General features: G+C 46.1%; 1 protein-coding gene across 6 annotated transcripts in view; it reads right to left on the reverse strand.

The window, feature by feature from the left end:
- Positions 1–26,911, reverse strand: part of LOC147367342 (tumor necrosis factor receptor superfamily member 10D-like) — a 47,927-nt gene that overhangs the window by 12,178 nt on the left and 8,838 nt on the right. Inside the window, exons 1-8 of one of the 6 annotated variants that reach the window (XM_086416420.1) lie at positions 9,325–9,616; positions 5,015–5,114; positions 4,278–4,391; positions 3,174–3,285; positions 2,276–2,349; positions 2,102–2,188; positions 1,546–1,659; positions 1,015–1,074 (exon numbers count right to left, since the gene is read on the reverse strand). In XM_086416420.1, the coding sequence (XP_086272546.1) occupies positions 1,040–1,074; positions 1,546–1,659; positions 2,102–2,188; positions 2,276–2,349; positions 3,174–3,285; positions 4,278–4,391; positions 5,015–5,114; positions 9,325–9,507 (819 nt within the window). In that variant the 5' untranslated portion in view covers positions 9,508–9,616 and the 3' untranslated portion in view covers positions 1,015–1,039. Of the gene's footprint in view, positions 1–1,014; positions 1,075–1,545; positions 1,660–2,101; positions 2,189–2,275; positions 2,350–3,173; positions 3,286–3,626; positions 3,878–4,277; positions 4,392–5,014; positions 5,115–9,324; positions 9,623–26,055; positions 26,192–26,911 lie in introns of those variants that run through there. The other 5 variants (XM_086416423.1, XM_086416419.1, XM_086416421.1 and 2 more) reach the window with 5 other exon arrangements.

Raw genomic sequence — 26,911 nt, forward strand, 5'->3', positions numbered from 1 at the left:
GGACCTTTGAAGGGAGCGGACAAAAGAGTCATTATTTTATATACGATTGTATTCTTATAAAACTCTAATGGTTCAACAATAATACTTAAATGTGAATGTGTGGATGGATGAATGTTAAAAATTATGACAATAAATTCTATAATGAATTATGAGTTGGATAAACTCATAAGGTTATAGAACACTGTAATACATAGATACAGCCTCAACAAGAAATGAGCAATTTACCAAAGAAAAACACACATGGAGTTGAGGTATTATAAAACTCTTAACTTAAAATGCTAACTCTTTTCATAAGAAAAATATAGAATAGCTAAAAGATCTCAATTCCTCCTAGACTAATTTATAAATTAAGGTAATACTCAAAAACCTCAAAACTATTGAAATGATATGACCCCAAACTGTAAACGTCTCTGTGTGTGTGTGTGTGTGTGTGTATGTGTGTGTGTATGTATACATATATAATATACACATGTTTAATCACTCAGTCATGTCTGACTGTAGCCTGCTGGGCTCCTCTGTCCATGGGGATTCTCCAGGCAAGAATACTGGGGTGGGTTGCCATGCCCACATCATATATATATATATATACACACACACATATACATAGTGAAAATACTTCTATATGTTGACAAAGAAATTTTACTTCAAGTAGATTCAACTTAACAATACTTTTGAATTAAATGTAAAATTCCCACTATGATGAGGAATGGCTTAAAAGTATGTAACAGTCACACAGAAAAATATTATGTAGCTCTGACTCCATCACTGGGTCAGTCATGGGAGGAGTGATTACCCTTCGCCTGCCCTGTTCTAGACGAGGGATGTGGTGACAAGACAGATGAGAAGTAGCATCAGAGCTGCCAGTGGACCAGAGCAGGGGGTGGGCTCCCTTCCCTCCATGCCCCGGTTTCCCTCAATCACCACCTCCCCAGAGAAGAGGAGACCTGACCCATTGCCTCTCCCTGTCTCTACCATAGTCCCAAGCAAGCAGAAAGGCCAGAGCCCCATACTCACCAACAGACAGTCTGCTTGCTGCATCTCAGGACTGGGCGTTGTCTTCTGCAGCTTCTTTTTCTGCCAAGGGATCAGAATGGAGTGTCAATCTCCATTGGTCAGCCTGTTGTGTGCATGGTCCAGAGCACCAGACCTTCCTGGGGGACATAAGTGCCAGAAAAGGGCCTCGAAAAAGCAAGGCACTGACCCAGGAGTCACAAACCCACAAACCCCTACAGCTTCTGGGGGGACAGTGGGTTCTGCCTTCCCACCTACACCTGTGCTGTGCCCCCCAAGTGGGCATAGACTCAGCACATCTGGGCTCTGCTGATGGCACCCAGACTCTGGTGTGATGCTAAGGGGAACTGAGCACCCCTGCCTGACACCCCCCACGCCCCAGGCTACAGAGTGAGGGTGTCTCAGACAGTAAGGACAGGGCCAGCGCTGCCAACCAGCCTTAGGACAGCTCTCAGCAGGCCAGTCTCCCTCCTACATTCAGCCTAGAGCCCCCAGGCCAGTTGAGAGAGTCAGGGACAACAGTATAGGACAAACCGGGGACTGTGTCCACCCTGGGCTTTGTTGCGGGACGGAAGTAGTTACTGAGGGTCTGATGCCGCCAGATGCTGGAGAAACCGATCACCTTGTGCCAGCACTCATTAAAGAGACCTAGAAGAGAAGAGACATCCACTGAGTGGTGGGGAGGGCGCTCTTGCCGCACCTCCCTTCCTAGGGACAGGGTGCAGGTTGGGGGCTCAGACACTGAACAAAGCCCCGGGCCTGTGACGCAAGCGGGACATTCTGAATCTGGAGAACCCTCAGGGAGGAGAAGAGAAGGGAGAAATGAAGTAAAATGAAACCCATGTAAAATCTCTGTGCAGTGCTACTGAACCACCCTCTTCTCCTGCCTCCTCCCACCAGACTCGGCCAGGGGGAAGAGGGGACCGTCAGCTGAGTTGGGGGCCCGATGTGATCAGTTTTATAGGACCAGGTGAGGTGGGAGGAGGAGGGGTTTCTTGGGGAACAGATCAGAAACAAGCCAGGAGGAACAGGAGGATTGGGGAGATGGAGGAGGGAGCCAGCACCATCTCCTTCCCTTCTAGAACCTTACCTTTCAAGCAGCACCATACCATACATCCGATTAGGAAAATGGTGATTACAATTCCAGTTACAATTCCAATCATCAGGCTTGAAGGGCCTGAGGAGGGAGAGGGAGTCATGGGTAGTCTCTGGCTCATGGTTGCTAGCTCTCCAGGAACTGGGGCCTCCCCATGGGCCAGGGTACCTGATTCTTGGTCCACACACTTGATATTGCTCCAGAGGGTACAGTTCATGACCATGACCTTCCCATCAGGGCACCTGGGTACAGACACAGGGGGACTCATCAGGGACAGCTGGCTGGATGAGGAGAAAGAGGGGGCAGCCTCCCGTCCTGGGTCCCCTGACAAGACAGTGGAGGGGAGACAGGCTCTTGCTGTCTGCAGGGGAGGGTCCCCTCACTCCCTCTCACTGGGCAGGAGAACAATCCAGGATTGTGTACTACGGCTCCCGGGCTCCTACTGAGTGTTCAGAGCTGTCCTTCAGGAGCTGGGCTTCCTCTGCAAGGCCCGCCTGGCCTCCCTGGGCTGCACGGGAAGCTCTGTGAGGCAGGGGGGTGCCTTGTCCAGCTCAAGGGTCAGAAGGGTGTGGGCACAAGTTTGACTCATCCTCCAGTCAAAGTTGAATATGAGGCCCTCTCATCCACCTGTTGACTCTTACTACCAATCTCAGCCAACACTGGAGCATCAGAGGATAGTGAATTACTATTGGCCCCCGAGTCCCCAAAGAGGAAAGATTCAGGTGCTACTGGGGAACAAGGGGCTGGGTGTGAGGCCTGTCAAGTTGGCTCCGGTTTTATAGGAACCTTGAAGGAGTACACACATGGCCTCCTCATGACTTCTGTCTGCTGTCAGCACTTCGGTCTTTCTAGGCCGCTCCCGAGGAGACGTGGGAAGGGGCCACCGGGAAAGCCGTGCAGGACAAACAGTGGTGGTAGGGAGCACTGCTGCAGGCTCAGGAGACCCCACAGGCACAACGAGCTCTGGGAGGTGGGAGGGGCTTCACGGAAGCAGGAGACAGAAGTGGGTACAAGGAAACTGGGGTCTCCTGTGGGTTGGAAGCCCCCCTAGGCTCCTGTGTCTCACCCGGTGCTGCATTTTTGACAGAATTCAGGTGCATCTTCTCCACGGAAAGTGCCAGGTTTGCACTGACACTCAGAGTCCTTGGTCGGGGTGCAGCGATTTTTTTCTTCTTCTCCTAGAGACCAAAGATAAGGTTTTGAGAGTGTGTTTCCCTCATATGTCTCTCAACCCTTCTTCACAACCCAGATCTCCATCCACTCAGTTCAAGAAGTAATTCGGAGGGCTTGCTGGGTGGTCCAGTGGTTAAGAATCCGCCTGTCAACGCAGGGGACGCAGGTTCCATCCCTGGTCTGGGAAGATCCCACATGTTGCGGGGCAGCTAAGCCCGTGTGCCACAACTACTGATCCTGTGCTCTAGGGCCTGTGCACCACGATGAAAAGCAACAAGGAGTAGCCCCCCTCACCACAACTAGAGAAAGCCCTTGTTCCACAACAAAGACACAGAACAGCCAAAAATAAATGAATTAATCTTTTTTTAAGTAATTTTGTGGTCATTTTCTGTGGCAACACACATAGACCATCCATAGAACAGCCACTGTTCAGGCGTCACCAATAGAGGCATAAAAGGGACTGTGCATCATTACAGATTGCATCAGGGTTGGGAAGAGAAATGAGAGAGCCCAGAAAGAAGTGGGCTGGGGTGAGGTGTAATCTGAGACGCTGTGGATGGAGAGGAACCCTTGGATGATGTCTCAATGGGTGATGCCCTGCCGGAGAGGCAGAGGGACCTCAGGTCATGAAGGCTGAGAGAGGCTGAGACCCCAGAGCAGAGGGCATGGCGCCCGCAGGAGCCTGGCCCAGGATCAGACACATGACACAGCTCAAACCCAGCCCTGCCCCACTCCCCCAGGCCTTCTGCACTGTTACCATCCAGCTCCCTCCATCAAGGGACACGTTATTCTCCTCTTTCCAGCTGTGTTCTGAAAGACTTCCATACCAGTTGGCATGCGTTATGCAAATAACTTCTGTTTTCATTATTTTACTGACCTAAGACAATTTGAAAACCTAGCTGGGCTGGAAATCAGATCTCTGACTCCTCGTCCCATTTAATCCCATCTCATCACCCAGAACCCTAACTGCAGGCATGGGGGACCACAGGTTCTGTACCTGATTTGCAAGTCGTGCAAAGTAAGCAAGAAGGGAGGGTGTTTGAATGATTGGTGTAGTCTATCCCATCGGTGCATGGGGCACAATCTCTAATGGCTTCTTCCATATAGAATCCTGGGAAGGAAGGGAAAAGCTGGTGAGTAAATCCCCGCAGGATTCCCTGAGGCTGCCAGTGTGGCTGGGGAGGCCTCTTTTGGCCATCTGTGGAATCCACAAGGGGAACTCTTCTCAACCGGGCTTTCATCTTTTGATTCTTCATCTAACACATACCCTAGACGAGTACTGCCAACAGAAATATATTACATGCCACACATCCAAGTCACATTCATAGCTGGCACATTAAACAGTAAAAAGAAAGGCCAGGACTTCCCTGGTGGCTCAGTGGTAAAGACTCTGCCTGCCTATGCAGAATACATGGGTTCGATCCCTGGTCTGGGAAGATCCCACAGGCTGCAGAGCAGCTAAGCCCACGTGTCACAAATACTGACCCTGCACTCTACAGCTCGGGAGCCACAACTACTGAGCACACAGGCTGCAACTACTGCAGCCCGTGCACCCGAGAGCCTGTGCTCTGCAACAGGAGAAGCCCCCCAGGGAGAAGCTCAAGTACCGCAACTGGAGAGCAGACCCCGCTCTCCACAACTAGAGAGAGCCCATGCAGCAACACAGCCTCAGCACAGCCAGAAATAAATACACAGACATGAAGACAAGGGTTGGAGACCAGTCCTAGAATCTACCTGGTGGACATAACTTCTGCTGGGGGCTCCGTTCCAGTGGGGCTGATGACTGCTGGTGAATTTCATCCTTCCTTACAGACATGGCTGAAGCAGCTTTGACCTATGGGGACAAAGCAGGGACAGGCATGAGTGGCTTCCACACTCTCACCCCTTCTAGGATCCACCCCACATTTCCTTGACCACTACCTGCAAAATCAAACAGAACTGGGACCTTTCTTCCCAGCTCTAAACTCTCATTCATGTTTGTTCTTTGGCCTTTTGTGCCAGCAAGTAACTTACACTTAAGTTTTCCCCCCTGTATTCCTTCCTCTTAAAATATGTTTATTCCAGAAAGTATGTGCTCAGATACGTCCAACTCTTTGCAACCCCATGGACTGTAGCCCATCAGGCTCCTCTGTCCATGGGATTCTCCCAGCAAGAATTTGGAGCGAGCTGCCATTTCCTCCTCCAGGAGATCTTCCCGACTCAGGGATCAAACTTCAGTCTCTTGCATCTCCTGTGTTGGCAGGCTGGTTCTTTACTACTAGTACCACCTGGGAAGCCCAGAAAGTCCGGGCAAGGAAAATTTTTTTTATAAGAATACAGAAACCATAGAGATCCCTTGGATTAGAGAAAACATCCATTATTTTGTGTCTTGACTTCTTCTATTTGACCATATGTGTGAATACGCTCAGGTTCTCTCTTTCTTTCTCACATGTGTGTGCACACATACACATACATTTTCACAAATGAGGGTTCTGTCATGCATACAATTTTTCATAATCAGGATATAGAATCCCATATTGAGTAATGGACTTGTGGCTTTAATCCAACACGCGGTCCCCAAAAGGAAGCTGTCAGTGTTCCACAAAATACCAGAATCACATGGAGAAAGAAGAAATAGCAACACAGGGCTTTTAGCCAAGTCTCTGTGCTAAAACGGAGAAGGCAATGGCACCCCACTCCAGTACTCCTGCCTGGAAAATCCCATGGATGGAGGAGCCTGGTGGGCTGCAGTCCAGGGGGTCGCTAACAGTCAGACACGACTGAGCAACTTCACTTTCACTTTTCGCTTTCATGAATTGGAGAAGGAAATGGCAACCCACTCCAGTGTTCTTGCCTGGAGAACCCTAGGGACGGGGGAGTCTGGTGGGCTGCCATCTATGGGGTCGCACAGAGTCGGACACGACTGAAGCGACTTAGCAGCAGCAGTTAGCCACTGTGCTAAAAATGACACAATGGGGCCAGTCTGAAATCACTGGAGCCTGAGGCTTCCACCAGGATTAATGTGTTGATGATAGTGTTCTGACGTTCAGGGTTGTATTGTCATTTGGGGGGAGACTGTCCTCATTTGTGGGAAATATACATTCAAGTGTCCAGTCATGGGATCTGTCATGTCAGCAGCTATGTTTCAGATGATACAGGAAACAAAGGGTTTTGTATAGTTTTGTAACTTTAATCTGGGAGTGATTTAAAGTACAAAGTGACATGAAGAGGAAAAAAAAGAAAGAAAAACAAAGTTAAAGTGGAAACAGCTTATGTTGAGCCCAGTTCAACTGCCTGGATCTAAACAAGATAAAATGCCACCTGTTAAGTATTTGGGGACAGCTAAGCTCATATGTGTCCCCTAATCATCCCTTCCCCAGTCTGGGCCTCCTCCGAGTCACCCCAAATTGGTGGACTCTCCTTTCCCTGCCCTCACAATCCTATGCCTTCCTTTCTTCCCTGGTTCTCCTCTCACAGACTCTCTCCCTCAATGTTTTGCTACAGACAGTTTCAAACATCCAACAAAGTTCTAAGATTCATTCACTAAACTCTTATATGCTCACCACCTAAGTTCTGTAACCTAGGTGTATCAAATATTTCTTTCTCTATCCATTCCCCTCTGTCCATTCTCCTAAGTGTCTCATTTTTATGATGAAATTCATATCTGCAACTCTTAATACATCGGCATTATGTCAGTAAGTCAAGCTCAGTATTTCTTTACAGTTTACTTCAATGTTAAGATTTCCAAAGAAAGATGTGCACAATCTTAAGGATACCATTCAAAGAGTTTTTTTTTTTGTTTGTTTGTTTTTTTAATGCATACACTTGGGAAACCCAAACCCTCTATCTAGATCATGGAAATTAGCTTGCTTCAAAACATTCCCTCATGCCCCTTCCTCAGTTATCCTAATCTCTAATGTGACTCCAAGAGGGAGTGGCCTTCATCATATGGAGGAAGGTCCCTTCTACCCTGATAAAATGAGACTTTTTTCTGACAGTAAAGACTCTGCCTGCAACGCAGGAGACCCAGGTTCAATCCCTGTGTCAGGAAGATGCCCTGGAGAAGGGAATGGCAATCCACTCCAGTATTCTTGCCTAGAGAATTCCATGGACAGAGGAGCCTGGCAGGCTACAGTCCATGGGGTTGCAAATTGTTGGAACATGATTGAGCAACTAACACTTTCCCCTTTTCATTACAGGGGGTTAAGTGTCAGTTCAAATTCTTTTTCGGCATCTGTTAAGCTGTTCATATAGTTTTTCTCCTTTACACTGGTGTGTGTGTGTGTGTGTGTGTGTGTTACATTTTTAATTAGAGGATAGTTACTTTATGTGATGGTTTATGCCATAGTTTTTAAAGATCTAGAATTTAGTTAACTATTTGCTTTGTAAAGGAATTTTGCCCCTGCTTTTAGGAAGGGTATTTAAAAGTATTTTTTCTTCTTCTCAAATGTTTCCGTTAGGTTTAGGTATTAGGGTTATGTTGGCCTCAGAAGAACTAGTGAAGAACTCCTGTTGTCTGAAAGAATTTGTGTCAAGATTTGTGTTAGTTCTTTTCTGGTCTGAATTTTTGTGCCCTCCCCTATGTCCTAACCTGGGGTCTCCTGGTTATCCACTCCCAGTCTCAGCAATCTCATGGATCCTTGAAACACTCTACTGGAATGGAAGAATCAAAACCGTGACACTGTGGTGCCCCATCTTTACTTCTTACACTGGGAAAGTGTTAAAGTTCAGTGTGCAAGTGAGTGCGTGCGTTAGTTGCTCAGTCGTCTCCGACTCTTTGGGATCCCATGGACTGTAGCCCGCCAGGCTTCTCTGTCCGTGGAATTCTCCAGGCAAGAGTACTGGAGTGGATTGCCATTCCCTTCTCCACAGGAACTTCCCAACCCAGGGATCGAACCCTGGTCTCCTGCATCACAGGCAGATCCTTTACCGTTTGAGCTCAGTGTGCAAGGGTGCAGGGAAATAGGGCACCCTTGTGGACTCCTGGTGTGACTTAAAATGGTCCAGTCTTCTTTGGGAGAACAGTTTGTCATTATCTAGGCAAAAGTGTAAAATTATCTAACCCACTGACCCAGCAACTCCACTTCTAAGGAGTTACCCAACAGACAATGCACATGGCTACAATGGATACTTGACAGGCACCCAGACCCATTCATCACGTGTTCAACATGAGTCCTACCTATTACAGACCGATACTCTAAAAACGAATTCTATACTTCTTGTGAATACAAAATGCTATTTCTTTCCAGATTTTTGGTACTAATTTGGTCAATGAAAGATGCATATTTCCACGATTCCTGTAACTTTGTTAGACCCTCAATTTTTTTTTTATTTGACCCTCTAAGCAGCTTTGAAAAGAGCCTCAAACAATGCAAGAAGGCGGTGCCAAGTGTGCACATTTTTCCCCATGGTGAGTTTCTTAAAAATGCACACTCAAGGACGGGGAAGCCTGGTGGGCTGCCGTCTATGGGGTCGCACAGAGTTGGACACGAGTGAAGCGACTCAGCAGCACCAGCAGTGCTGAAACACACCCAGAGCCTCCAACTCCCCTCTGAAAGAAAGTGGTGAGAATCTGACCCAAGCTGAGTTGATTGGTGGTTTCTGTTCATAAAGTGCAAGGAGCTGGAAGCAATTTTGAAGTTGTTCTCCTTTCAGAGAAAAGGAAATGTAAGGGTGCTTAAGGCAGTGGTGGGGGAAGATGGAGCCTACACTTAGTGATTTACAAAGGACACGTTTTAGAAGATACATGCAGTGCAAAATAGCAAAAGAGAGAAAAGAGTGAGGAGGGTCGGCAGAGGGAAAAGGGAAGGGAAAGGAAAGAAATGACGATCTGATGCTCCCAGGGCCTGGGGCCAACCCAGAGGTCAGGCTCTCCAAGGAGCCAGATCTTCCAGGCAGCAAGTAGACGCCAGGGATCCGCACTCCTCTCGGGCCCCCCACCAACACGCCGCGAATTGGACTTGCCCAGGCGGGTCCTGCAGGGATTTGCCCAGCCAGGCGCGCCCAGGCCTTTTCCGGGCCACCAAGAGCGCCTTTTGGAGCCAGGACTCGCGGCGGGAACTCACCAACAGCAAGACACCCAAGACGGTGAAGATGAGAGCCCAGGGGCCCCGGAGTCGAGGCCTGGGGCCCTGGGTGCACCCTGCCCGGGAGCTCGAGGAGGCTGCTGCCCTCTGTCCCCGCTGCCTGGTGCGGTCGGGGAGCGTTCGCTGTCCAGGTTGCCGCGGGGTGACAGCCTTCAGAGCCATCAGAAATGAAAGTGTGTTTTGTGGGGCGCGCGATCACCCCTGCGAGGTGCCCTGAGCGGAGCTCAGCTGTTTAGCTTAGCCTACCTCTACTTGGGATTGCTCCACCCGCGGTAGCGAATGAGCCAGTGCTTGCTGATATAATCATTACCACTTCCAGCCAATCACGAGTGGCTCAGGAGAGGAGCCCGGGCTTTACCAAAAGGGGAATTTCCGCCAGCGAACCTCGTGTGACACGGTTTTTCATTCAGCGCCAGGCAGGTCTGTGCCTTTGGGAGGTGGGGACAGGGCACCTCCCACATGCTCTGTTGTCATCTGGCCGGAGAGACTCAGAATCTGCGTTCCAGGCAGGTCCTAATGCCCCACGGGTTGAGAAAATGAATGAATCACCTGTCTTCTAACTACTGCCTTCTGCCCACTCCCAGCTTCTGCTCCTCCCCGCGCCGCCCTTCATTGACCAGGGCCCCAAGGAGGCCAGAGAACATGGACAGCCAAGAAGGAGATCCAAGAGGTGCCCTGTACTGTACTGTAGGGGAGTGATGGGTCAACTAAGAAATTTTGAATTGTTAGAAAAATGAGGAGGTTGCCAGACTCACTTGCACTTTCTGAGATTTAAGTACTTAGGAAATGAAACAGACCTCGTGAACCTTTTTGCCCTGGGCCTATATCATATAAATAGTGTTAATAATCACTTTACTATAGAATTACAAATAAGTATTTATTTAAAGGCAAAGAATTGTTTAGTTGCTAACTCATGGCTAACTCTTTTGCAACTCTGTGGCCCACCAGGCTCCTCTGTCCATGGGATTTCCCATGCAAGGATACTGGAGTGGGTTGCCATTCCCTTCTCCAGGGGATCTTCCCGACCCAAAGATGGAACTCAAGTCTCCTGCGTTGGCAGGTGGATTCTTTACCACTGAGTCACCAGGGAAGCCCCCAAAGGCAAATGATACACACCATATTTTCCTGTTGTGAACTCTACTTTTCAAAGATCTGAAGTATCATTAGCACGGTTTCTAAGTTTACTTTTGTCACTTTTATTTTATAAACCTGAAGTTCTACCCAACAGAACATTTTGGAGTCTGGTGAATAACTCCCCGCCCCAATATAAGTGGCATCCAGGAGAAAGAAGGTGGCCTGGCTATGACTATGTAGTTGAAACACTTTATTTGCAGATGAATACATCCACCAAGTCCTATTTTTTATGTTCACAACTCTGAATGTCTCTGGTTTCACAAACTGGGGTCACCATTCACATTGAGGCAATGCAGCACTTCCTATCATCAGGCTCAGAGAAGGGTCCAAGTCACCCTGGACTGTCCCATCTCCCTAGTTTGCCAGGATCAACAAGTTACCAAATCAGGATTTCCATGGTGCTTCAGTGGTTAATGATCTGCCTTTCAATGCAGGGATCTCAGGTTTGATCCCTGAGAGGGGGAACTAAGATCCCACATGCCTCAAGCTACTGAGCTGGCACACCCCCAGCTACTGAGTCCTGCCTTCCACAACTAGAGAGTGCATGCACTACAAGGAAAGAAACCCACAGGATGGAAGGAAGATCCCCCCTGCTGAAACAAAGACCCAAGGCAGACAAATCAATAAATACTGGCTTTTAAATAAAATCTATTTTTAAAAAGGTACCATACCGCCTTTGATGGTACCTAAAAAGCTAGCATTCACTCCTCAGGGTTCCCAGTATCTTCTTCTACTCTTCCTCGCACCTCCCAGAGGGTCTCTGATATGTGTGAGCTCTCCCCACGGACTCCATACTTCTGCTGTTCCCGAGCTCAAGTCTGTCCCCCATACTTCACTGGTGCTGGGCCCTCTATCCTATGAGGGTGTGAGTGCTTATGACAGCAAGGCAAGTACAAATTGTTGTTGTTTTTTTTAAAGTTTCCATCAAAGTCTGTTACAGCGCCTTTCAGATTTAGTCATGCAACATAAAAAGAGAAAGGAACCCTTATTATGAAAACCTCTTCCACTGAAAGGAATAATCTCCTCTCAGATGAGCCTGGTTCCAAAAGGAGTTAAATCCCTCTCTGCCTTTGCTTTCTGGACAGGAAGCGCCACAGGCCTGCTTCCTGTCAGAATGTTGCAGACTGGAAACAAGGGTTTCTGTCTTGGGCTGCTGGGCAGCCCTGGGAGGTGTTCTCGAAGTTGCGCCCTCAGAAGCCTGCTGGGGGCCCAGGGTGGGGAAGAGCTTTCGTATGTGTTGTTTGTCACAGCAGTGCCCCGCAGCCAGACCCTGTATTGGATTTTGTTTTTTTTTTTTTAAATTGTGGACCAGAATACCAATATGTCCACTAAGAGCTCTGAATTCTGATCATCCAGAGTCAATAAATCCCTGTGTGACTTGAGGAAAGTTTGGGGTTTTGTTAGTTTGGAAAAAATTTTTTAATTAATTAATTCATTTCTGGCTGTGCCAGGTCTTCATTGCTGCGCACTGGCTGTTCTCAAGTTGCGGAGAGCAGGGGCTACTCTCTGGTCCTGGTGGGCGGGCTTCTCATTGCCCTGGCTTCTCTTGTTGTGGAGTACAGGCTCTAGAGCCCAGGCTTCAGAAGTTGTGGTGCAGGAGCTTAGTTGCTCTGAAGCATATGGAATCTTCTCGGAGCAGGGATCGAATCCCTGTCCCTGCTTTGCCAAGCAGACTCTTAACCCCTGGACCACCAGGGAAGTCGGAGAAAGGTGTCTGTGTTTTTTTTTTTTTTTCATTTTATTTTTGGCTGCCTTATGGCATGTGGGAACTTAGTTCCCTGACCAGGGAGCAAACTTGTGCCCCTGCAGTGGAAGCACAGAGTCCTAACCACTGGACCACCCGGGAATCCCCGTGTTTTGTTTTGTTTTTAATTTAACAATTTAAAAAAAGGTACATTTTGTCCCTTGACCCCTGAGGCCTGAGGCAGGTCTTTTGTTAACAGTCCAACTAGGGGAGCGGGGAGTCTACGCTGGTCCTGGGGAGGGGAGCTGCCAGACAGAACCCAAGGCAGATTGGATGCAACGGATGACTTGGGCTGGTGGAGGTCCTGTGTACCCCCAGCCTCATCACCTACCATGACACTGAGAACCAAGAGGAAGCAAGAGACATTTTAACCAGCCCCGCAAAACCCTCCTCAGTCCCTGTGCTAAAGCCTGCAGTCATACACTCTCTTGAGTCTGTTAACTCTCAGTTTACATCCAGTCCTTTTTTCTTTTCTTTTTGCCTTTTCATCCTCTTCACCCATTTCTCCCACCCCACCCTGCTGCCTCCTACTTCTGGCAGCTATCAGTTTGTTCCCTGTATCTCTGAGCTTGTTTTTTTTTAAGATCTCACATATAACAGAGATTATATTGTAGTTGCTTTCTCTGTCCTGTTTATTTCACTTAGCATAATGCCCTCAAGGCCCATCCATGTTGTCACAGATGTGTCTTCTTCAATGTCTTCTTTTCAATATGCATATCTTTTACCTCCATGGTTAAATCTATTCCTAGAAATTTTATTCTTTTTGATGCAATTGTAAATGACATTATTTCCTTAATTTCTCTTTCTGCTGGTTTATTATTAATATAAAGAAATACAATGGTTTTTTTCATGCTGATTTTGTATCCTGTAGCTTTATTGAATTCATTTATTCTAAGAGTTTTTGATGGAGTCTTGAGGGTTTTCTATATATAAAATCATGTATCTGAGAACAGTGACAGTTTTACTTCTTGGTTTCCTATTTGGATGCCTCTTTTCCTTGCCTAATTCCTCTGGCTTGGACTTGTAGTACTATGTGGATAAAAGTTGTGAGTGGGGCATCCTTGTCTTTTTCCTGATCTTAGGGGAAAAGTTTTCAGATTTCCTGTGAATTATGCCACGCAGAGAACTTCCAGATAAGGAAGACACCTCTAGATCAGCAAAGGGTACTTCTTATTGCCCTTTAGTTACAATCAAAAAACATTAAACAAGATTCAAATACCACTAGGCTTCTCTCAGACCTCTCTTGTGAAGGAGTTATGCTTTCAAAAGCCCAGTCACATGTGGGATCCTCCCCTTTAGAGGAAGGACACAAGAAGACACCAGAATGAATCCGCTTTGGAGGGAGCAGTCATTGTAACCGCCATTACTCTTTCTCCTGGGGCAGCTGAGAATGGTATGGGTGACGTCATGTGTCACCCCATCACCTTTTGGGACATCTTTTCATGGGCAGATTTCTCCCTGTCCTTAGCTGCAGTCAAGAGCCAAACAGGACAGTGCTGGAGAGAGATTGCTCATAGGAACCTTTATGTATTATCTGATTGTTGCCATAATGGTATGTTTATTTTCTATAACAGTTAGTGTTAGTTGCAATCTTGCTAAACTCTTTGCAACCCTATGGACTATAGCCTGCCAGTCTCCTCTGTCTATGGGATTTCCCAATCAAGAATACTGGAGTGGGTTGCCTTTCCCTCCTCCAGGGGATCTTCCTGACGCAAGCATTGAACCCAGGTCTCCTGCATTGCAGGCAGATTCTTTACCATCTAAGCCACCAGGGAAGCCAGGAAATGCAGGTCCCTGCTTTCCGCTACAGACCAGGGCATACAGGATGGGGGTGAGCTTTGTCTGGACCACTTCCCTCCCACGGGGTCTTCCCTCCCTACGGTGATGACATTCCCCCTCTGAAGATCTCATGCTCCCTCTGAAGGTGTGAATACTCTGCCACGGTCTGCCCTCATTCACCTGCAGAATTCTGAAGAGCTCTGTACAGACCTGCCCCTGTCCCGGCCCCAACATAAAACACTCTGACTTCTCAACTCCAGTCCTGGGCCTGACTTTTCTCCATCATGGGGCAGAACAAGTACATGGAATCAGTTGTGAGCAACCCTGACATCATAGCTCCCCCAATCTCCAGACCGAAATGAACAAACTGTTGGTAAGAACCAAAAGAGTGCATGGGTATTTGTGTGTGTGTGTGTGTGTGTGTGTGTGTGTGTAGGAAAAAATACCCCTCTAGGTTAACCCAGATATTCTATTTCTTCTAGGAAGCCCCATGTTCTAGTAAGAACATCATCAAGAATCTAATATAATCTATTTTCAAATATATTCACAAGTTCTTGGCTCTCAGGATGCTGGTGATTGAGGTTTTTGGGAGAAAGGATGGTTGAAGGGCTCCAACATAACAACAGATACATGCCATCTTGGGAATGCACTTATCTTCTCACGGTTATCTTCCTAACTGTTAGAGAGCCCCACAGGAGATGTAGTGTCCATGTTGGGGTGGGGAGATTGGGGAAAAAGTGAAATGTCAGGAAAAAAGGTACAGAGCTGGACGATGGGAGTTTCCTATTGTGAGCTGTCACAGGACATCTGGTGCTGGTTTGGAGGAAAGCGGGGATAACTGAGCAGGAGCAGACTGTGGAGCAGAGGAGAGATGGCACTGGAGGGCTGCCATGGCTTCAGGGTTAGGCAGAGGGGCCAATGGGCAGGGGCAGAAGGGCAGCCCCTGGGAGTGGATACAGCTCTGTACTCAGCACCTTGGCTTTGGGAAGGGGACAGAAGCCTGACTGTGGAGCCTCCTAGCAACTCAAAGGGAGAAGAGCTAGGGCCTAAGGTCCAGGAGAGAGAAAAAAAAAAAAACAGGTCTCTGTGAGGTTGCAGGGCTGAGTCACCAGGCCTACTGAGAAGGTGACAGAAAGGCCAGTGGGGACAGAAAGAGAAGGTGTCCCCAGAGTAGCAGGAGGCTCACAAATGAGGGGCCACAGGAGGACCCCAGCAAGCAAGATACCTTCCCGACAGCTGTCACAGCCAGTCTGCACCTCCAGGAGCCTAGCAGGCCCAGGTGCAACCCGAGACACCACTGGGGCAGGCTGTGGGCAGTCAGGCCCGGCTGGGGCCCCTTTCCCAGGGGAAGGGCAGGGAGGAGATGGACGGAGGAGGGGCTGAATTCTAGTCTCCAAGAAACCTGGTGCCTGGAAATCTTGAGTCAGAGCAGGAGACACACCCATGCAGGAACAAAGAGGGGAAGGAAGGAGTGAATGACCCAGCAAGAACATACACCCCTGTCCCTGTGCCACTCACAGCTTCTCCAGAGGAGACTGCAAGGAGGGGGAGGAAAGTACACACATGCTTCTTTTTATATAAAGTTATGTATTTAGGTCATGGATTCATGAATATACGAGTCTCTTCTAGCTAGTGGATAATGTAGCTATTTCTTGTATTGTTTGATAATATCAACAAACTCTTCAAAGGGATCTCCAACTGTTTCCCTGTCTAGAAGAAGAGATAAACCAGGGACTCCGCTTTCTTTAGGAAATGCACATGCAGAGGCTATCTGTCCTGTGTTCTTTTGTCCTATCGTCAAGCTCACCGATCCTTTCTTCTACCGGTCAATTGCACAGTTAAACACGTGTAGTGTGGATTTTTCACTTCAGCTGTTTGACTTTTCAGCCCTACAATTTTGTGTTGATTCCTTTTGATAGTTTCTATTTTTACAGACCATTCCCTGCAGTAATCCTCACTTCTTAAGTATCTGCTCCAGCTTTGATAACTGTATGCAGCTGAGTAGCCATCACCCAGTCAAGACACAGAACACTCCCAGCACCCCACACAGTCTCTTCTGCCCCAGTAGTCCTTTCCCACCCACCCCATCAGGACAGGCACTCCATCCCAGGATATATGGGACTCAAATGAGGAATATATATGAGGGCACTTAGGAAAACAGAAGAATAGTTATTCCACAAGTGCGGAGATGCTTTGCACCATTATCAGTAGTCTAAATAAGGAAATGAAAGCATGCGATAGTCTCCAGGGAAGGTGAAAAGATAAAATTAAGTACCAATTTTGACTTTTTGAAACCATCTCAAAACAGGAGGCTGTATCCACAATGACAAGAATTTCTACATGAAACTAGGATGCAACCTCATTCTTTTCTTAAAACTTAATTTAGGACTTCCCTGGGAGCACAAAGGATAAGAATCTGCCTGCCAATGCAGGGGACACAGGTTCCATCTCTGGTGCAGGAAGATCTCACATGCTGTGGAACGACTAAGCCCACGCACCACAACTACTGAGCCAGAGCTCTAGAGCCCTCGAACTGCAACTAATGAGCCCAAGGGCTGGAACTACTGAGGCCGCGTGCCTGGCGCCCACGCTCCGTAACAAGAGAAGCCGCTGCAATGAGAAACCTGGGCACTGCACTGAAGAGCAGCCCCTGCTCACTGCAACTAGAACAAGCCCACGTGCAGCAATGAAGACCTACCGCAGCCAAAAATATAAATAAATAAATGGATCATATGAAATTTTTTTTTCACAGTTAGGAAAAATAAAACAAAGAAAGACCCACAACCTCAGATCAAAGCTACTGAATTCCAGGAACCAAAGCTGGACGCACCTGTGCCCAAGTGTGTGTGTGAGGCTGGGTTACAGTAAAAATACACTTGTATATTTACAAGTACAAAATATGTTTGGTGGGTTGACCCAGATTCTACTCTTCTAGAAAGTCACCTACTAACGTCATCAGAAAACATATATGGTTTTATTTTCAAATATATTCAATGTAATAATTTTGAAAAAATCAGAAATTTTTAGTTTTAGGAGGCTTATTACTAAATATTATAATAACCACACAGTGGCATACATGCAGCCTTTATTCAATCATTCAACAACCATAGGAGCACCCGCTCTGTGCTGCCTGCTTTAGGTTTCAGGAATATATTGACAGCTAGTGAAAACAAGACAGGTAATAAGTAACATAACATCGCTTAGAGCAGCCAGTCTACCACAGCTGGCTCCCTTCCCCTCCATGAACCTGATCTCCCTCCTTCACCACTTCCTCTTGGGGCAGAAGGTGGGACCAGAACGGCCTTTTCCTGTTTCTACTGCAGTCCTGGGCAAGCAGAAGGGCCAGGGCCCCACAAGATCCATCACACGTTCATCAGCACGGACTCTGTTGTTTTTCTAGCTTTAGTTTCATTACTTTCTGTTCTAATCTGTACTATTTCCTTCCTCTGTTTGCTTTACCTTTAGTATGTTCTTCATTTTCTAGTGTGTCACTGAATAGTATTAGGTTATTGATTTGAGGTTTTTCTTCTTCCTTAATGCAGTCATTTATAGGCATAAATTTCTTTCTAAGTTTTCAGCTGCTTTAGCTATATCCCATAAGTTTTGGTATACGGTATCTTCAGTTTCATTTATCTCAAAATATTTAACAATTTCTTTTTTGATATCTTCTTTGACTAACTGGTTATTTGAAAGTGTCTTGTTTAAATTTTATCATAGCTGTGAAGTTCCCCAATCCCTTCCTGTTTGTGATTTCTAATTTCATTCCATTGTGGTGGGAGGGTATGTGTTCTATTATGGCTCTCCTTTTAAATATATTGATATTTGTTTTATGAGCTAGTATATGGTTTATTTGGAGAAGGCAATGGCACCCCACTCCAGTACTCTTGCCTGGAAAATCCCATGGATGGAGGAGCCTGGTAGGCTGCAGTCCGTGGGGTCGCTAAGAGTCGGACAGGACTGAGCAACTTCACTTTCACTTTTCACTTTCATACATTGGAGAAGGAAATGGCAACCCACTCCAGTGTTCTTGCCTGGAGAATCCAGGGACAGGGGAGCCTGGTGGGCTGCCGTCTATGGGGTCGCACAGAGTCGGACATAACTGAAGTGACTTAGCAGCAGCATAAGGTTTATTCTGGAGAATGTTCCATGCACACTTGAGAAGAATGTATTTTGTTCTTGACTGGAGTATTCAATAGATGTCTGTTGATCTAATTGTTTTATAATGTTCATGTCTACCATTTTCGCGTTGATCTTCTTTCGGTTCATTATGAATCCTTACAGATTAAGGAAGTTACATTTCTAAGTGTGATTTGTGTTCTGAGTACTTTTTTTCTAGTTTGTTTTTATCTTTGTTATGATTCCGTCCCTTTGGCTTTCTTAATTTTTATATATCCTTTAGGCAAGTTTTATAATTTGTTGTCATACTGAAGAAGTTCTTCCCCTCTCCAAAGTGGTAAGAAATTTTTTCTCATATTTTTGCAGTACTCTTCTGGTTTCATATATTACAATTAATTGATTGATCCACCTACTTTTAATTATCCAATAAGAAGAGCATAAGGAAGAAACATCATTCTTTTTCAGAAGTCATCCTAGTTGCTGTATCATCATCATTGAAGAGTTAGTTTTTTATCATTAATAGGAAGTGTCATCATCATAACACATTATTGAGGAAAGGTTTTAAAGGTTGGGTTTTTTTAAGAGCATCTTTCACTATTAATAAATATGAATTAGATGAGAGAGACAGATCCTGCAAGGAAGACTGAGGTCACTGAAGGAGGAAAGCCCAGGAGGTGAAGGTCAAGCCTAGGGACATGGGGTCCCGGGTTGTGACAGCTCTTCCAAGTCTTCAGCTCAGTTCCAGATCACAGAACCCCCTTCCTTTGGGTCACTGTGACTCTCTACAGGTCGGACCATTTTTCCTCTTGTTTTCCCGCCAGGGCCCAATGGCATGGGCTTTGTTTGAAGGCTCTTCCCTCATCACTGTATTTGTTCTGTGCCTCTTTGTGTCTCTTAAGGACTACGAGCTCGTTGAGAACAGGAATTAGGACTTCCTTCTCTAAGTTCTAGAGGCCCAGGTGGTGCTGTTCAATAGAGTAATCACCAGGTCCTTATGGGAATGGAGCACTTCAAACAGCTTCTCTGAATCAAGATGTGTTGCAAGTGAAAAATACGTTCTGAATTTCAAAGACAATATTTAAGAAAAAAAAGTCCAGCAGTATTTTATATTGATTGTTGTTGTTTAGTCACTAAGTCATGTCCAACTGTTTGCGACCCCATGGACTGTAGCCTGCCAGGATCCTCTATCCATGGGATTCTCCAGGCAAGAATACTGGAGTGGGTAGCCACTGCCTTCTCCAGGGGATCAGGGGATCATTCCCTTCTCAGGGGATTTTCCCCACCCAGGGGTGAAACCTGGGTCTCCCGTGTGGCAGACAGACTCTTTACCATCTGAGCCACCAGGGAAACTCCTGAGCTTCCGTGTACCCCATTTTCTCCCCTCTTCCTATAGAGCCCCAACCGCCCCCAGGCTTTCCCATGCTGGTGGGGTCTTCTGAGGCTGCAGAGCCCCTCCTCATCCGATTGTGTGGCCCCACACTGCCCCTTGCCCTGTCCATCCCCACACCTCTTCAACACATTTCCCCTTAGGCCAAGCTAGCTTCTCCACTGGGCACAGCAGGCTGCAGGTTAGGGTCCATGATCCCATCAGTGGCCCATGAAAAATTTTTCAGTATATATGTAGAATCTAGAGAAATGGTACAGATGAACCTATTGCAGGGCAGGAGGAGAGACACAGATGTAGAGGACACACATCTGGACATGGGACGGGGGCGGAGGTGGGGGAGGGAGGGATGGGATGAACTGAGAGATTGGGATTGACATATACACACCGCCACGTGTAAAATAAATAACTAGTGCGAACCTGCTGTATAGCACAGGGAATTCAGCTTCATTCTCTGTGATGACCTGGAGGATTGAGGATGTCTAAGAGGGAGGGCTATGTGTATACATATAGCTGATTCATTTCATTGTACAGCAGAAAATAATACAATATTGTAAAGCAATTACACTCCAATTTTTAAAAAAATCTTGAAATCATACAAAACTATTTGCATAGAGTTCAATCTCAGTTATATTCATCTTTATACCTATTGAGTCCGAAATGTAATCTTTAATTATTTTTGTAAGCAAGAAGGGGCCTAGAAAGCCCAAAGGTGCTGACAGCAGACAGAGTCATAATGAGGCCACGAGTGTGCTCCTTCAAGGTTCCCATAAAACCCTGAGCCAACTTGACTGGCCTCACACCCAGCCCTGTTCCCCAGTAGCACCTGAATCTTTCCTATTTGGGGACTTGAAGGTCAATAGTAATTCGCTGTCCTCTGACACTCCAGTGTTGGCTGAGGTTGGTAGGAAGAGTCAACAGGTGGAGGACGAGAGGGCCTCGTATTTAAAGCTTGACTAAAGGATGAAGCTCAGCTTGTGCCCACACCCTTGTGACCCTTGACTTAGATGAGGCCTCCCCTCACAGGACTCCCCCTGCAGCCCATGGAGGCCAGGGTGGGCCTTGCAGAGGCCCTGCAAGGACAGCTCTGAACACTCAGCAGGAGCCCGGGGGCTGCAGGGCACAAGCCTGGATCCTTTTCCCACCCAATGAGGGGGACTGAGGGGATCCTGACCTGCAGACAGCAGAAGCCTGTCCCCTCTCCACTGTCTTGTCAGGAGACCTGGGACAGGAGCTTGCCCCTTCCTCCTCCTCATCCAGCCAGCTGGCCCTGTTGGGTCCCCTACATCATCCCTGTGTCTGTACCCAGGTGCCCTGAGAGGAAGCTCGTGGCCATGGCTTGTACCCCCTGGAGCAAAGTCAAGTGTGTGGACCAAGAATCAGGTACCCTGGCCCATGAGGAGACTCCCTCTCCCTCCTCAAGCAGTTCACACACACATACACACACTCACACACACTTTTACAAATAAGCATTATACTTAGTGCAAACAAACAAAAAATCAGATCACAGGATCAAACGTTAAGGAACTATCCTCAGGTTTTAAAAGACATTGATCTTTTGTGTATTAACTATAGGTTTTGTTTTGTGAAGCCCAAGAATACTGAACTCTTGCCTGGAAAATCCCACGGACGGAGGAGCCTGGTGGGCTGCAGTCCAGGGGGTCGCTAAGAGTCGGACACAACTGAGAGACTTCACTTTCACTTTTCATTTTCATGCACTGGAGAAGGAAATGGCAACCCACTCCAGTGTTCTTGCCTGGAGAATCCCAGGGACGGGGGAGCCTGGTGGGCTGCCGTCTCTGGGGTCGCAGAGAGTCGGACACGACTGAAGTGACTTAGCAGCAGCAGCAGCAACAGCAGCCAGAATACTGAAGTAGGTAGCCTATCCCTTCTCCAGGGGAACCTCCCAACCCAGGAATTGAATCGGACTCTCCTGCACTGCAGGGGAGCCTTTACCAGCTGAGCTACCCAGGAAGCCCTACATATGGCAACTTATATCTATAACAGTCTATTTTAAGTTGATAACAAGTGTGATCCCATTCTAAAGCTCATCATTTTTAGTCTCCTACCCCCAACATTGTACATTTTTGATGTCACTTTTCACATCTTTTCATCTTGAATATCCCTTTGTTAATTATTGTAATCATAGTTATTTTTACTGCTTTTGTCTTTAAGCTTCATATTAGCTTTATAGGTAATCAAACCAGTACTGTTACTAAATATTTACCTTCCAGTGAGATTTATTCTTTCATATCTGTTCTTGTTATTATTTGATGGCTTTTATTTTCAGCTTAAAAAAAATTTTTTTAACATCTGTTTTAAGGCCAGTTTAGTGATTAACTCCTTTAGCTTTTGTTTGTCTCACCATAACCATAATGTGCTCAGTCATGTCCGACTTTTTGGAGCCCACCAGGCTCCTCTGCCCATGGAATTTTCCAGGCAAGAATACTGGAGTGAGTTGCCATGTCCTCCTCCAGAGGATCTTCCCCACCCAGGGCTGGAACCTGCATCTCCTGAGTCTCCTGAATTGGCAGGCGAGTTCTTTAGCACTAGCGCCACCTGTCTGGAAAACTGTTTTGTTTATGAATAATCACTTTGCTATGAAGAGTATTACTAGTTAGACGTTTTTTTCCTTTTAGCATTTTGAATATATTGTGCCACTCCCTTCTGACTTGCAATTTTTGTGCTGAAAAGTCTGTTGATAGCCTTATGGGGGTTCCCTTGTAGGTAACAAGTTGTTTTTCTCTTGCTGTTTTTAATATTCTCTCCATTATCTTTAACTTTTGACATTTTAATTATAATGTGTCTTAGTAAGGAGCTCTTTAAGGCAGCAGCAGCAGCAGCAGCAGCAGCAGTAAGGATCTCTTTAAGGTCCTTATTTGGAACTTTCTGAGCTTCCTATATCTAGGTGTCTGATTCCTTCCCCACATTAGGTAAGTTTTCAGCCATTATTTAATCACATAAGTTTTCTGCCCCTTTCTAGTTCTCTTTTGGAGCCCTATAATGCAGTATTGCCCTATAATATCCTTTAATGTTGTCCCATAAGGTCCTGAAGCTATCTTCACTGTATTTCATTCTTTTTCCTCTCTGATGTTCTGATTGGGTGAGTTCCACTGCCTGGTCTTTTTTAAAACATTTTTTAAAATATATATTTGCCTATTTATTTGGTTGCATCAGGTCTTAGTTTTGTCACATGGGATCTTTTGTTGCAGTGCATGGACTCTCAAGTTGTGGTGTGTGAGGTCAGCAGTTGCAGCATGGGCTTAGTTGCACCGTGGCATATGGGACCTTAGTTCCCTGACTGGGGATTGAACCTACATCCTCTGCATTGCTTTCTGGTAGCTCAGCTGGTAAAGAATCCACTTGCAGTGCAGGGGACCACAGTTCAATTCCTGGGTAGGGAAGATCTGCTAGAGAAGGGATAGGCTACCCACTCCAGTAATCTTGGGCTTTTCTGATGGCTCAGCTGGTAAAGGATCCACCTGCAATGTGGGAGACCTGGGTTTGATCCTTGGGTTAAGAGGATCCCCTGGAGAAGGGAACGGCTACCCATTCCAGCATTCTGGCCTGGAGAATTTCATGGACTGTATAGTCCAGTTCAGTTCAGTCACTCAGTCCTGTCCAACTCTTTGCGAACCCATGAATTGCAGCACGCCAGGCCTCCCTATCCATCACCAACTCCCGGAGTTCACTCAAACTCACGTCCATCCTGTCAGTGATGCCATTCAGACATCTCATCCTCTGTCGTCCCCTTCTCCTCCTGCCCCCCATGCCTCCCAGCATCAGAGTCTTTTCCATTGAGTCAACTCTTCACATGAGGTGGCCAAAGTATTGGAGATTCAGCTTTAGCATCAGTCCTTCCAAAGAACACCCAGGACTGATCTCCTTTAGAATGGACTGGTTGGATCTCCTTGCAGCCCAAGGGACTTTCAAGAGTCTTCTCCAACACCACAGTTCAAAAGCATCAATTCTTCGGTGCTCAGCTTTCTTCACAGTCCAACTCTCACATCCATACATGACCACTGGAAAAACCATAGCCTTGACTAGACGGACCTTTGTTGGCAAAGTAATGTCTCTGCTTTTGAATATGCTATCTAGATTGGTCATAACTTTCCTTCCAAGGAGTAAGCATCTTTTAATTTCACGGCTGCAATCACCATCTGCAGTGATTTTGGAGCCCCCAAAATAAAGTCTGACACTGCTTCCCCATCTATTTGCCATGAAGTGATGGGACCAGATGCCATGATCTTATTTTTCTGAATGTTGAGCTTTAAGCCAACTTTTTCACTCTCCTCTTTCACTTTCATCAAGAGGCTTCTTAGCTCGTCTTCACTTTCTGCCATAAGGGTGGTGTCATCTGCATATCTGAGGTTATTGATATTTCTCCCGGCAATCTTGATTCCAGCTTGTGCTTCTTCCAGTCCAACGTTTCTCATGATGTACTCTGCATAGAAGTTAAATAAGCAAGGTGACAATACATAGCCTTGACATACTCCTTTTCCTGTTTGGAACCAGTCTGTTGTTCCATGTCCAGTTCTAACTGTTGCTTCCTGACCTGCATACAGGTTTCTCAAGAGGCAGGTCAGGTGGTCTGGTATTCCCATCTCTTTCAGAGTTTTCCACAGTTTATTGTGATCCACACAGTCCATGGGGTCCCAAATAGTCCGACACGACTGAGCGACTTTCACTTTCACTTTCCCCTGCATTGTAAGCTGGAGTCTTAACCACGGACCACCAGGGAAGTTTCCACTGCTTTGTCTTTGAGATGACTGATCCTTTCTTTACTTTACCTAGTCTGCTGCTGAACCCTTCTATTGTTTTTCAGTTCAGTTATTGTATGTTTCAGCTCTGTGGCTTCTATTTGACAGTTTCTTATATTTTCCATCTCTTTGTTGAAGTTCTCACTGTATTCATCCATTCTTCTCCCCAGTTCAGCAAGCTTCTTTATGACCATTACTTTGAACCCTTTATCAACTAAATTATTTATCTCCATTTCATTAAGGCTTCTTTCTAAGGCTTTATCTATTTAGTCACTTGGAACAGGTTTCTCTGTTTCTTCATTTTGCTTGATTCTCTGTGTTTGTTTCTAGACAGTAGATGAAACAACCACCTCTCTCCCAGTCTTGAAGGAGTGGCCTTGTGTAGGAAATGAATTTTTCATTCAGCCCTACCCCTGCTCTTAGTCATCTCTCAAACTCTTGGGATTGTTGAAGCAGCCTACTATATTTTTTAAGAGTTCCCAGTAGTTGAGCATGTGCCAAGACCTGTCCTATTGCAACGGAGCAGGACACTATGGTCCTTGCGCTCCCCCCACTACGTCCTCTGCCTGCCTCTTGTCTATGGAAAACTTCAGTCCAAGAATAAGTTTCATCAAAGAAGTGAGAAATGCAGAAACAAAGGAAAATAGTCAAAGGAGACCAAATTATAATAATGTAGTCATTAAACTTAGTCAAGGATCTTTAGTTCTTTCTCAAGGGCTATAGATAATATTCTGAGCCATATCCTGTGAGCTGTCTTTTTTTTTTAAATTAATTTAACTGGAGGCTAATTACAATATTGTAGTGGTTTTTGCCATACATTGACATGAATCAGCCATGGGTGTACATGTGTTCCTCATCCTGAACCCCCTCCCACCTCCTTACCCATCCCATCTCTCAGGGTCATCACCGTGCACCAGCCCTGAGCACCCTGTCTCATGCATCAAACCTAGACTGGCGATCTAGTTAACTATGATAATATACATATTTCAATGCTATTGTCTCAAATCATCCCACCCTCATCTTCTCCCACAGAGTCCAAAAGTCTGTTCTTTATATCTGTATCTCTTTTGCTGTCTCACATACAGGGTTATCATTACCATCTTTCTAAATTCCATATATATTTGTCTTAGTATACTGTATTGGTGTTTTTCTTTCTGACTTACTTCACTCTGTATAATAGGCTCCAGTTTCATCCACCTCATTAGAACTGATTCAAATGCACTCTTTTTAATAGCTGAGTAATATTCCATTGTGTATATGTACCACAGCTTTCTTATCCATTCATCTGCTGATGGACATCTAGGTTGCTTCCGTGACCTAGCTATTGTAAACAGTGCTGCGATGAACATTCGAGTACACATGTCTCTTTCAATTCTGGTTTCCTTGGTGTGTATGCCCAGCGGTGGGATTGCTGGGTCGTATGGCATTTTGATTTCCAGTTTTTAAAGGAATCTCCACCCTGTTCTCCATAGTGGCTGTACTACTTTGCATTCCCACCAACAGTGTAAGAGGGTTCCCTTTTCTCCACACCCTCTCCAGCATTTATTGTTTGTGGACTTTTTGATAGCAGCCATTCTGACCCGTGTGAGATGGTACCTCACTGTGGTTTTGATTTGCATTTCTCTGATAATGAGTGATGTTGAGCATCTTCATGCTGAGCTGTCTTATAGATACTGAAACCCCAAGTGGAGAAGTTAACTACATGATGACCAGACTGTACCCAGGATATGAGGTGCCACAATTCCAAGAACTGGCCTCAGAGAAATGGAAACAAATGGACCCTGGAACTGTACCTAAAACAATCAAGATGATGCTGGTCAGACCACCGATGACCAATTTGAAGATGACTATCAGAGCTGACTCTGCTGTTTCTATATGTGGTTCCCTCCTCACTTCTGTCTATAAAAGCTCTTGCCCACAGGTTGCCGGTGGGGGCGGGGAGTCGGCCTTCGGAGAGATGTTCACCACTCTCGCCCCCCAGTTGTCCGCATCTGAAATAAAGCAAACTTTCCTTACCACCAACCTGGCCTGCTTATTGGCTTTTGGGCAGAGAGCAGCCAGACCCACACACACACTTTCAGTAACACTATCCCAAAGGGGAAGATCTCAGTGCCTATATTCAGGTCGACTAGAAGTCAGCCACATACACACACAAAGAAATTTACAGGCCAATATTCTTGATGAACACAAATGCAAAAGTCATCAACAAAATTTTAGAAAGCTGAATTCAACACTACATTAAAAGGACCATACAACATAATCAGTGGGATTTATTCTAAGGATGCAAACTATGGTTCAAAATTTACAAATCAAAAAAAAATCACAAATCAGTCAGTGTGATATACCACATTAATAAAATGAAGAACAAAAGTCATATGATCATCTCAATGGGTACAAAAAAAGCATTTGACAAATTCAATATTGATTTACGATACAACTCTCAACAAAGCAGACACAGAGGAAATACACCTCAACATATACAACCCTATGTGACAAGGCCACAGCAAACACCACATTCTATACTGAAAAGCTGAAATTATCTCCTCTAAGATCAGGAACAAGATACAGACACTCACTTTTGTCATCTTTATTTAACATAGTATTGGAAGTCCCAGCCAGAGCGATTAGGTAAGAAAAAGAAATAAAAAG

The sequence above is a fragment of the Bos grunniens genome, chromosome 8 (assembly GCF_055505025.1).
Source record: "Bos grunniens cultivar Pamir isolate PY7600 chromosome 8, Bosgru_T2T1.0, whole genome shotgun sequence".
NCBI classification, from domain to species: Eukaryota; Metazoa; Chordata; class Mammalia; order Artiodactyla; family Bovidae; genus Bos; species Bos grunniens.